The 13,026-nt window shown below is 37.3% G+C and overlaps 1 protein-coding gene across 5 annotated transcripts in view; it reads right to left on the bottom strand.

Annotated features, from left to right (window-relative positions):
* The window catches only part of kaznb (kazrin, periplakin interacting protein b), a 173,117-nt gene that overhangs the window by 86,946 nt on the left and 73,145 nt on the right, over positions 1-13,026 (bottom strand). For 4 of the 5 annotated variants that reach the window (XR_004337056.1, XM_032549043.1, XM_032549046.1 and 1 more), the window contains exon 3: positions 12,141-12,348. Coding sequence is in view for 4 of the 5 variants with exons in the window: in XM_032549043.1 (XP_032404934.1) it covers positions 12,141-12,348 (208 nt within the window). In the remaining variant the exon portion in view is untranslated. Of the gene's footprint in view, positions 1-12,140; positions 12,349-12,683; positions 12,907-13,026 lie in introns of those variants that run through there. The other variant, XM_032549044.1, reaches the window with a different exon arrangement.

Genomic DNA, 13,026 nt, shown 5'->3' with positions numbered 1-13,026 from the left:
CCTTGGTAAACCATGAATTAAATGTGTTTAACCACATTAATTGGTTTCTTTGTTTTTATATTTGCTTTAGTTTATTTTAGCCCTAATCAGTAGATATTGGAGAGAAGATCAAGGTATGCTTAGAAATAGATTTAATTTTTGATTAAACAGTGATTTCAACATATTAAAATTTAATGTTTATTTATTTCAGTAACTCTATTCACTAAGTGAAACACATTACATTAGGGGTGTCCACAGTGGGGCCATATTTTTCTCACGATCTAAAGTGTAATTATCCTAACTGATCCTAAATACATTTTAAACCTGAGAAACATGCTACAATAAATAATTTATTCTTCAGATTTATTTTTATAAAGGAGACAGATAACCTTTCTTTGGGTTGTGTGACTGACTGGCTTATAATACACTTCACTCGACCTTGACCTTTGGCTTACTCGACCTTCAAGCCCATTCAGTGACATCAGTAACTTTTACTTCTCTCTTCAGACAAAACTATCTTCACAATTCATTGTCTGTCATTCCAAATCCCCTGACAATTAAAGCAGCTGTCATAATGTGCACTTAACTCGAGTCATAACCTAAAACTGGAAGCCTCTATTTGAGGAAATCATTTCTCGTCAAAAACTCATCTGGGAACCAAAAACTGCTCTGTGCCAGTGGAAAAGACAGGCTTTCATGGATGTAATTAGCATATAGAGATATATCAGTCTCACTGATAGGAAAGCTATTATCTCAAAGCAATTTGAAGCTTTGTGTCATGGATAGCGTTCTAGAAATGACTCTCACTGAGCAACTTTCAGCTCATTGAGGTCAAATAAAGATTGACTGGAAAATTTTACTCCCGAGGAAAGTCTGCTAAAGATCCACACTATAGCTGCGTTTCTATTGACCATATAACTGCAAATTGAAATTACGAAAATACATGCTTAATGGAAACACAGCAATTTTGAAAAACGTAACGTTTTTGATAAAAAAGTGTTTTCACTAGAATGAGGTGGTTTTTCAGCCTTATTGAATTAGATGTATTTCACAAAACTGCAGTGGAAATACTTTTTTCACATCACAAGTCATGTGATCAACAATCGGATGTTACTACTGGAGGAAAAGACGAAGAGAAGACAACAGGAAGTGATAAGAGGATGATGGCGCAGCATTGATTTTAATGACTTATTGCATGAACAAACTTATTTGCTTGGTATTTTAGCTGTGTTTCTTATTTAATCAAGTATATTTGTATATCACATTTCAGCAACAAGGCAGTTCAAAGGGCTTCACATCATAAAAACACAAAAATAAAACTTGTCTTGATAAAGACACCGTTTGGGAAACCAGTGACAAACATTACATTTTGTCAAGTGTCATCATCAAAATCATCAGCACACATCAAACATGTTGGTCAATGTTCCAGTGATAATGGTTTGAGAGCAACCCTAAACAGGTGGGTTTCTGGCCTTGATGTAAAGGAACTCAGTGTTTCGGCTGTTTTGCAGTTTTCTGGAAGTTTGTTGCTGCTTCTCCATGTTTGGTTCTGGGGATGCAAAGTAGACCAAAACCAGAAGATCCGATCCTGGTTTGGAAGGTACATATAACCTTAATGAAAACGCCGCAACTGCAAATTGTGTGGGGTTTTTTTTTTTGTTGACATTAGCAGAATTTTTACCACATTTGTAATGAAATGTGGTAAAACTACTGTCTGGTGAAATGGCATCTTAGCAGAAACTGCTAACTGCACCACTCCTTGTCTTTTTTTTTTTGTCATAGTAGGACAACAGCTTGATGCCACCCAAAATGACACAATCTGAGCTCTTCCTTCTTGTAACCCTGCCACGAAGAGGTCAGCTGTTATCTTTAAGCTCTGACCATTTCTGAGTGCTGCAACCTGAAATCAGAGCCTTTCCGGTGACAACGACGAACTTGGAACGATTTCAGAGCAATTGAGACGAAACAAGCCGGCTTGCTTTTGGCCCTGTAAGGACACGAAAGTGGATACGTGCTGCTCAGCTGCCCTCCCTGCTGTCAGAGCAACTGAATTCAGAAATGGAAACTTTTAGTTAAGCAAGAGTCCACCAGGCTTGAGCTCCCACTGACAGGCTGTGCAGCTCTCCCAGTTCATTAATGAAGACTGGATTCCACTACAAATCAAAACAAGTGACCGCAGAGCCATTATTCATGGAGTTCATTACCAACCTGAAGCTCATTATCGACTCAAGAAGAGAAAACCATCAGGGATTACGTTTTACTTTGCTGATATCAAAATAATATGATGTAAAATAAGTTATCTTCTTGTGAACAAAGGACTTAGTAAGGAAAACAAACAAATTCAGACACTGCAATAAAGATTTTTGATTGACTTAATTTTTTTGGTTGCTTTAATTTTTTTACTGACATCTAATTTTTATTTTGTTTGTTTTTTCACAAAATTTTTATTGATTTTTCTGGGATTCCTTGTGATCCACTAAGATAAAGAGTGTATATTTAAGTAGAAGAAAATGGAAATGTGGTTTTCAATTTTTTAATAAATAAAAACCAATTGAAACATTACAGTTTTCAAGTGTCGTCGTTACACATCAAAATGTTCATCAATGTTTCATTTATTATGTTTCCAAAGCAACTCTAAACAGGTGAGTGTTTAGTCTAGATGTAAAGGAACTCTGTTTCGGCTGTTTTACAGTTTTCTGGAAATTTGTTCCAGATTTGTGGTGCACAGAATGTTTGGTTCTGGTTCTGTGGATGCAGATCAGACCAGAACCAGAAGACCTGAGTTTTCTGGAAGGTTGATACAACAACAGCAGATCTTTAATGTATCCTGGTGCTAAACCGTTCAGTGATTTATAAACTAACAGTTTCTTCTTTGTTCTTCTGGCGGTTCAGCCATGTTTGCTTTCACCTTTACAACTTGAATATCGCTGCATGCGTGAAAAGCCAAAAATGTAGAATATCACCATAAAATGTATTTTCCCGGTATTATTGTAACAACTTGTGCACAACAAAGCCAGAATCCCGACACCCACCAAGGACAGGATTTCTATCTGCTACTGGAGATCCTGCTCTGCCTCTACTGGTCCTTTATACTGGAGGGAGTTTAATGGGAACGCTATAGGAGAGTGGCAGACAGACTGGGGAAGAGTGGGGCCAGCTCTCTCTGGCTATTGTTTGGACACACTGCCCCACACACTGCGCTGACCTCAGACAGGGCGTGGTCGAGGGAGCCCAGAGGCGGGGGATTCGAGGTACGGCCAGCATACTTGCGCTGCATGTGGACAGAGAACAGGAAGACGGGCGCTCTCTGGGGAGCGTTAAAGAGAAAGAAGCAGAGTGAATGCGATATTGGCCCTGCAGTTTGGCAATATGTTCCCAACCCTGTACATGTGCACAATGGAGTAATGAGAGTAGTGGGCCTCTGACAAACACAGGCCAGATGGGGAGAGGGTTCTTTTCTACAATTACTCTGCAGAGGAGAGCATTAGAGCCACTGCAGCTCCTCTTGTACAGAGAAAAGATAATTATTGTTTTTTTTTAGAGAAATACTTAATGACTATCCGTGCCTAGCAGCAAGCCTTTGTACAGTCTCTTAAGGTTTCATCTGCGGTACCCTTCGCCATGCAGTGCAGGATGACTGTATTTTGCAGCGTTTCAATGACAGAAGAGAGGTTAAAGTAGCTTTTTAATTCAAAAGCTTTCTTGTTATCTTAAATTGGAGATGGTTTCTTTTTTTAAAGTAAAGCCTCTCATGAATCTGATTATAATAAAGTTAGTTTAAAAATCCTTTACATTTGTGTCTCCAGGGAATATACAGAGAGGATGACATTGTAAAGTTTCTGTTTGACAGTGCTAAAGCTCTGGTTTAAAAAGCTTTTCTTATTTTTCTTATTTAGCCCGTTTTGCCTCTGAAACACTCTGATGTTACAACATGGTCAAAAATAAATGATCTGAACCTCAGTCATTCGGATCAGAAATGCACCAATCAGGCTTTAACTGGATTAATATCGATTCTCGTTTTCTTCCAGGTGTGAACTGCACATATTGTTTCTGAAGCGTTCCAGTTGACTGTCTAACATATTCAAATCTATTTAGAGGTTTAAATAGATTTAAATATAAAATACCCATCATAATACTGCTATATATATACCTTGAGTTTTTATGGCAGAGTAAAATATGCTTATTAGATGAATAATTTAATCTGATCACCGCAGTGAGGGATACTATACTATACTTTTTTTTTTTACAAATTAAATAAATGGAGTAAAATATGTGTTGCAGATGTGAGACACAATATTAAGGAGATATTTGAACCACAACTGCAAAATTTATGCAAATGAAACTAAAATAATAAAGCAAAGCCCTAATAATGGTGCCTACTTTACTTCACCTTATGCTATGCAGACCCTCTGTCTGAACTGATGAAGATTAATTTATCTGAGCATGCTGAATGCCAAGAGTGTGTTGTGGTTAATTCAGTGAATATTTAACATATTTCAAAGTGCTTTGCTTGTTATTTTTTATTATTTATTTGTATTTTATATTTAGTTATTTAAATTACTTACAGTATCACAGCTATGTATATTTTTCTGAATTTTATTTTACTTACAGTGATATTCTAATATTTTACACTTTGGATGGCACAGCTTGTCAACAAATGATCAATTTCCCTTTGGGGATCAATAACGTATATTGTTTTTTATTTCTTGAACCATGTGGGAAATCAGAGACTGTGCTTTGAACTTTCACCCTCTGATGTTTGTATCCAAGTATTTCTTTTCCCAATTATCTGACATGAGGTCAAAGGTCAAGATTTCCTTGAGGGAAATTAAAACAGAGGTGTTGTCAAGACAGTTAAGGGGTTAAATTATGTTGTATAAAGTTTAAATTGCAACTGAGCTGCTGCTTTTTGTATCCAACCATCAGAAAGAAAATGATTTCAAGCACTTATTTACCATTGAGTTTAGATTTTACAGTGTCAAAATATGGTGATGATGGAGCAGAACGCACAGAAATTTTAGTATTTCAGTTTAAAGTCTTGGTAAACAACAGCAGCGTAAATAAATCTAATTTAAATACATGGAGATGGAAACTTCTTTTATAATATTAGCCACAGAAATATATATATATATGCTATATTTTAATTCTATTTAATTCAGCAACTGGTCTGCATCAAAAACACAGTACAACCTTTTTAATGTAATTGCTAGTAAATCCAGGCAGTAAACATTTAAATTTTGAAAAAAAAACAACCAAAACCTTAAAGTCAGACGATGTCGATAGGTGAAGAGTAATAAACAATTCAAATTCTACGCTCTTCATCCTTATGAACATGCATTATACCAAACAGAGAAACAACAAAAGCAGAACATATTCGTTATATATCTGACTGGATTTAATTATTTATATAAAACCTTTAATTTCTTCACATTTAGACTTACGTAACATACATTTTAAGAAATGTAGCAACAGTGTAGCATCAGCTTAACACACAATGTAGAACATGGAGGAATTCATTCTGAAAATGAAGAGATTACAAGATTATCCCTGTTCATCCATCAAAGCATATGTCTCTAAAAGCCTAAAAAGTAGGAGTTTTCTTGTTTTGATGCTTTTTACTGAACAGAAAAGAAGTCAATAATCAATATGGCTCATTTCTGTCACTGGCTGATTAACTGGAGCATCACTAAATACGAACGCTAATAGAAATTTTAACCAAACTCTCATGAACCCTTAAAATAAGCCACTCAGATTCACAGCGACGTGTGAATTACTTGCAGTAAAGGCTGTTTTAGAGCATCCATCCTTTAACTTCATGCTGTCTCCTTCAGTAATCACGGCTGTGTGTCAGCGAGGCTTATGCCTCACTATTGGCAGCCTCTCTGATCAGCTCTGTCCTACTGACTGACTGCAAGGCATTAATCTAACAGGAATTAATAATGTACAGACTTGTAAGGTTAAAGAGAGTGGATTTTAGAGGACACAACATTTTCAACCAGCTCCCTGTTGGAGGAAGTGTATAACAGGAGAGTAAACATTAGTGTCATTTGTGAATCTTAAGCAAGGACTTGACATCAGTGTGACAGATTAAGAGGAAGAGGCACTAATGAAATGAAGCAATGAATAAATTACTGTCAATAAGTTGAATAAAAGAAGGCAGGACTGCTCCATCACTCATCTAAAGACACTGCAAGTAGCAGCCTCTTGTCAGGATATTTATGCTCCAAAAAGTGACAATAAATCTACAAAAAAACAAATAAAACCATCATGAAGTTATGCGTCTAGAAACAGGAAGAACAGGCTTGTTGGACGCAAAGTTATCATAGTCAACTAAAACTGACAAAAACTGAAAACGATCAAACATTTTCATTAACTGAAATAAATAAAAACAGCAATTAATGGGGAAAAACTGTAACTAACAGGAACAAAATTGTGTGTTTATAAAACCAACTAAGACATACTGAAATTACAGATATTATCTTTTTTGTTTTTATGTTTCTAAAACTATTTATTAGCCTTTCAAAGCGATGTGAAACTGATTTTATGTCAGTTGTCGGCAAATTACGGCACTCCAGGTTCCTCATGGTGGCAATTTCACTTGTCCGCAAAATGCAACAGCAAAAATAGCAAAATTTGGGAGAATAAGCGGAGACAGTTGTTATACAACAATAATTTAATATATTTTTTGAAAATTGTATCTTCTTTTGAGTATTCATAATAATATTTTTTGAACTTCTGCACCTAAATATTAACCACAGTATGAAAAACTAAAACCACTGCTATAACTAAGTGACATTTAACTCATAATAACTAATAAAAACACAATCTAAAAAACAAAACGTCACAACAACATAATACTAAACTATAATGAAAGAAAACTGTTGAACTAGTTACTACTGAAGCTGCACAGCGAAGTCAAAAACACTTCAGCACTTCAGTAAGATTGTTGGAAGTCACTTAACGCATGTAAAATACCACAGCTTCATGTTCGCTCCAACATTAAAACTAACCGACAGCCTGGTTTAGACAGGAGATGCAGAGCAAAAAATAGTTTAATTTCCTGCCAGTGCTGGCTCATCACAGCGATGAATGATCTTAAAACAAGCCCAGCATAATGCAGACCAGGTGAGACGTCTGCAGCAGGAGGCGGGGGGATTGTTTGGCTGCGTTTGGTTTCATCAGTCACCTGACAGAGAGAGAGCTGGCCTGGGCTGTGGGAACAGGAAATGTGACATCACCAGGCTGACATTCAGGAATGTGGGAATGTCAGGCGGCCTGTTAACAAAGCTCCCAACAAGACGCAGAGGGAGAGAGACTGATGGACAGCGGCTAACTCAACCCGGCTGAGTTATTTCAAACCTGAAGAGTTGGGAAGCATTTAGACCAACTTTAATCTGCCAGGAAGAAAGAAAACATTGTTCCTCCTCTTATTTGAAATGACACGGTTTGGTTAATACATGTAATTTATCATCCGTTAAGGTTCCAAACCGCATAACATCATAGACACAAACAGAGATCCTGTCGTCTCAGAGCACTTTAAGAAACCAACAGATCCAGTTTATAAACATAAATATTAAAGGTGTCCTGATCGATTGGCCACCGATCATAATCGGCCGATTTCTGTGAAAATGTGTATTGCTGACCGATCACATGTATCTCACTTAGCAGCCTGCATGTGCAGCTCATCTCCTCTTTTCTTCACACTGCGCAAGAGCGCAGCAACAAATCCTGTCGTGTGGAACTTTAACGCTCGAGTGAATGGGGACGTTTTGCGTGTTGCGGTGGAAAATTACCTCGGGAGTGAAGCACATCAAAATGCATCAACAAAAGAAACATAATATGAATTTAAAAAACAAGCATGTGACGGAGTAAAGCAGCGCTCAACTACCAACACTCACCTGGATGAGCATGACGGTCAGAAAGCTAAACTAATAAACCGAAAAATAATTCAAGTCTTCGACGCTGGTTCTGATCTCGCTCTTGGACCGCCGCTACGCTCTACTGGTAGTAATATTTCACAGACGTAGCGCCACTCAACCTCCACCAGACGGTGAACTCTCACACCGAATGTCTGCTCAAAGCTTAGATATGTATGAAAATATGTCTATTATGTCTAATTTATTGCCAGATTATTTTTCCATTTTGCGATATCATTTCTACCTAGAGCAAAAATTTAACAGTCATTCCAGTTGATCGGCAGAAATCGGCCTTATGGATGATCGGTATTGGAATCAGCAGCAAAAGAATCTGATCAGAACATCCCTAATAAATATACAATGAGATCAAATCAATCAGACACATACAATCTATTTCCATCCAATCAAATTCACCTTATAATGCCACCTGGCAAACACTGCAAAACACAAAATTCTACCATGTAAGTTTTGTCTAATGTCTAAGAATTATATAGTAATACACTTGAAAAAAGACTAAACTAACTTTGCAACAAGATATGGGAGCATGTTTTAAGGTAATAATTATTTGATATTAATTTTTAAAAGTATTAGAGGCCACTGTAAGATTTATTTAACTTGGATGGAAAAAATGTTTTGTTATAAGTATAAAAAATCTGCGAGTGAAACTAGAACCTTTTAAAATCAATATTAAGGAATTATTGACTTAAAACAAGATCCTATTTTTATCTAGTTTTTAGTGCCAATATCTTAGTACACTTGAAATAAGATACAACTAACTTACTTTTCATCAAGACACAGCAGCTTGTTTCAAGTCAATAATCCCTTAATATTGATTTTAAAAAGTTCCACTGGCAGATTATTTCACTTATAACAAGAATTTTCCTATATGTGGAAAAAATTTGCAAGTAGAACTTGTACTTTTTAAAAATCAATATTAAGGAATTAATGACTTAAAACAATCTTCTATATCAAGCTGAAATGTTTCTTGTAAGTTAGTTTGGACTTATTTAAAGTGAACTAAGATATTTACACTAAAATCTAGACAAAAATACTTGCTAGGATCTTGTGTTTTGCAGTGAAAGGTTATCTTCCTGCTGATTACACTGGGATTTACTTTGCAGCAATGAATGACTATTTTTGCCATGATCCAGATACTTCATGTGAACTGGCTCCTCAACATTTCCAAGTGACAGGCCCATCTCAAGTATCTCAATTGGAAAACACTTTCTGATGAAGCTCATTTGGCAGAATAACATTGCCTTTTGAAAACGACTATTTAAACAGACCATGTTGTAATTTGATAGGTTTGATGTAATGCTTTATTATACATGTCTTGTTTTTATTAGCTGTAAGTGGAAAAATAATCATAATTAACCAAAATAAAAGAATGAATATATAATATGATGTGACAAACTTTGTGAATTAACTAATTGTAAAAATTCACTATTCACATTTGTTGTCAATTTGAGTTGTTGATGTGAATCTCAACCTGCTGGTTTGTGTCTGGAGCATCATTCTGCTATAGGTGCCACATTCTGACACCTTCATTTCAAAACTAGCAGGAAGTTTTTTGGCAACTGGATCCCCTTCTCAAGAATCGAACTTACAATTTCTCCCTGCCCTCATACATCATCGAGCCTTGGCCAGCAGTGAAACTCTGGGTGGCACATTAGGGTTTCATTTCTTGGACGACGTGTGGAATGTCTTGACCACTGGAGACCGGAAGCATCCACGGGGAAGTGAAGCTGAGTGGGTGGTGCAGTACGATCCACCCATTCAGTTCTTTTATTTATTCCTTTATTACTTTAATTTGACTTCATACACAGTAGAACATTTGAGCTGCATTTAGTTGTGTCTACTGTCTGCTACTCTTTAAGTCAAATAAATGTGGCCAGTTTTAGGTCTTGAACCAAAATGTGAGTTTGTAAAAGATAAACTTACTGTAGTAAGTTGTGTTAACTTCTTATTAATCTTGTCAAAACTACAAGAGTTGAATAAACTAGAGAATTTTATGTTAGCAATTAAAAAACTGAAAGAAAAAAAAGACAGGAGTGGGATCTATTTCCCAGAATGCTTAGCGGTTTGTTTTTGTATCCTGAGATGGAACCTGTGTTACATTGATCTGACTCCTGTGTTATTAAGACAAATGTTTATTTTAAAGCTTGAGGATAATGTCCTGTTCACACTAAATGTTTTTAAACAATTCGTTTTCATGTTTAATAAAATTTATTACCAGATCAGAAATGTTGTTCAATCAATTTGAAACAAGAATTTAAATTATTCTAAAGTGAAATAAGTATTTTAACTTGATATTGTGAGTAAAATAATAGAGAAATGTGACTCTTTATCTAGGAGAGAGCAGTTCTTTTTGTTGCATATTGTGAAATAATTATTTTATTTAAATTGCAGCATTAAAGTTAAAAGTTAAAGTTTTAATGTTAAAACTCACAATTCAAGATTAGTGAACTTAAAAACAGCTGTTTAGACAACTTGTCTCTTGTTGTTAAATCAACTTCATGAACTTTAATTTCTCAGTTAAAACCAATTAACTCTTGTTGACTTAAATTGCATTTTCAAGGCAGCAGGTGGACTTTCATTTTCAAGTTAAACCACCTTCAAAAGTTTTACAGTGTAGCATCAACATAAAATAACGTAATTCTTAACTCTGCAGGGTTAGTGCATCTAAATCTGATCAGTCTTTCACTTCAACATCAATATAATTAAAAAATATGACCTGAAAATCTCCTTAATGTTTGAGTAAAAAGTTAGGAAAAGTGATTAAAACATTTATATTATCAGAATACCTGTTAGCTACAATGTCTGCTTGCATTCACTCAGTATATTTATCAACCCTTCTCTAAATGATACAGAGTCAAATTATTACTTTATAAATGGAATTTTGTAACTTGTATGAATGAGAGAAAAACTTAGAGAAGTTTATTATAGTTAAGGAAATGTTGAGAAGTAGGTAGCTGAAGTAATTCTGTAATCTCTAGAAGATCTTTCAGTAAATCGGTCACTGCTTACTGCTTGACCTCAAGAGAAAAACAGATTACTTCACTGTTTCTGATATCAATTTACACTATTGAGGAATAACATCATGATCACTGAAAGGAAAGGGTGAAAAACAACAATTATCTTTTCATTAATTAATCTGTTAGTGGATGAGAATCCATATCGGTCGCCAAGTTGATATTATTTCCTATAAATAATGTGTTAAATGCAGACATTTTTGGCAGAGTCAGAGTATCTTAACTACTGCAGCTCTAGTGGGCTGTTCCTCGTCTCTTGTGGCCTGTATTTCTTAAAAAGTGGTCCAAGGAAGGAAGAGAGGAGAACTGGTGACCAGATAATTAATGACCGTTGAGAGAAAAACAACAGATGGCTGCTATGGCTCAAAATGTTAAAGAAGAAAATGCTGGTTCTGATAAAAAAAACAAAAAAAAAAGGTGTTAGAAAGTCCAGACCATTGGTGGATGATGAGTCATAAAGCCTGGTCATAATGTTATGCCTGATGTATGAAGCAACCTTAATACATACATTAGAAATGCATGTATTAAGCATCAATATCTCAAAGCGCTCTGAACAATATTAAAGTTAACAAAACTTCCCAGATGTGAACAAAATAATAATTTTAATCAGTCTTATTATATTTTGTTTTGAAAATTCAGTATTTATTAAAACTAATTGGAAACTTTATTCAAAGCAAGAAATCAGACACAGAAAAGAAACTAGAATGTGTTAAGAAAGAAAAAAAAACTTTCTAAACACTAAATTTAAAACAACAAATACTCAGGGATGAAAAAGTTTTAAGCATAAATGAAACCAAAAGTTTCACATTCTCCACTAAAACTCGCTGACATCATGCATCTGGCTGTTCCCAATTAAACGACATTGCCATGGAGTTAACAGCCTCCTCAACAGACACAAACATCCACTTTCTGAGTTTCTCTGTGCGGAGCAGCTGCCAAAACTTGAGCAAAGAGTCGGACATGGAGCCCCACCGGAGCCCAGCTGCTGCCTGGGAAACCAAACGGAGCGACTCCGGCCCCCGCGCTCTCACCCCTCCTGTCTAACAACAGCAGACCGCCCGCCTCTCCTCTCCTCCTGTCACTCCCAAAACCGAGTTTAAGGGGAAAACGAGTCAACTGAGGGAAAAGTGTGGGGACATTTCCTCACATTCGCTCATGCTCTCACTCACACAGAGCTTGTTAGCGAGTTGCCGGCGCCGTGATGTGAACTCACCCCTGTAGCGGAGGCTGTCATCGTGGTGGTTGTGCTGGAGGTGGTTCTCCAGCGCCGGGGGGCTGCTGGCGCCCAGCTCTGCCAGTTTGCGGCTGGTCGCGGAGAGCTCGGATCGGAGGTTGGTCACTTCCTGACTCGCTGACTGGATGGCCCCATCGATCCTCTGTGCCAGCTGCTTGTTGTCTTCCATCATTTTAAGGATTTTCCCCTGAGGAGCAAATCCACACAGAGCAGCATGGTGTCAGCAGGAGCGTTACTCTGGGCGAAGCTGACACCCTCTCCTCTTCCTCCTCCACCTGCACTTCTTCTGTCTTAGTGTTTAGTTTGCACATAAAAAGCAGAGTAAGGTCCTTCCTGTCCACTGGGCTGACCTGTTACTGCATAAAAGACCTGGAGAGCATGTGTGTGAGGAGGAGAAGAGCTGCAGCGCGGCAGGCGGAGGGAAACCGAACGCTCCCGCCGTGCAGAATGTGCTGCGAGCAGCTGCTCTCTGAGAAGACCCCGCACACTGAGATGACATGCAGCCTTTTAAATGGACTGTACCATGTGGTGGAGGAGGGGGGACTGATGTGCTGTCCGGCAGCAACTCTCCAACTGCGACTGTATGCTGCAAACCCCACACCCTGCAGAGCCTGTAATGAGTGAGCAGTGGCGTCTGTAGCGGAGGAAAAAGTCCTGATTGCTTCGCTGTACTTCTGTTCCTCTACGTTTGTATCTTTTTCACATGTGCTCCCACTTTTCCCCCACTTCCTCCCCGCTCACTCGCACGCCCGCGTGTCTTTTTGTCTCTCCCACCCCTCCTTTTTCTTTCTATTATACATCCATCTCTTTGTCCTGGGAAAGCTCACCCCCACGTCGGTGGGAGGGGAAGGGGGCTGGCACAAGG

This window comes from Xiphophorus hellerii, chromosome 20, assembly GCF_003331165.1.
Source record: "Xiphophorus hellerii strain 12219 chromosome 20, Xiphophorus_hellerii-4.1, whole genome shotgun sequence".
NCBI lineage: Eukaryota > Metazoa > Chordata > Actinopteri > Cyprinodontiformes > Poeciliidae > Xiphophorus > Xiphophorus hellerii.
The sequence above is the reverse complement of the archived record's forward strand: the minus strand, read 5'-3'. Positions and strand labels throughout refer to the sequence as shown.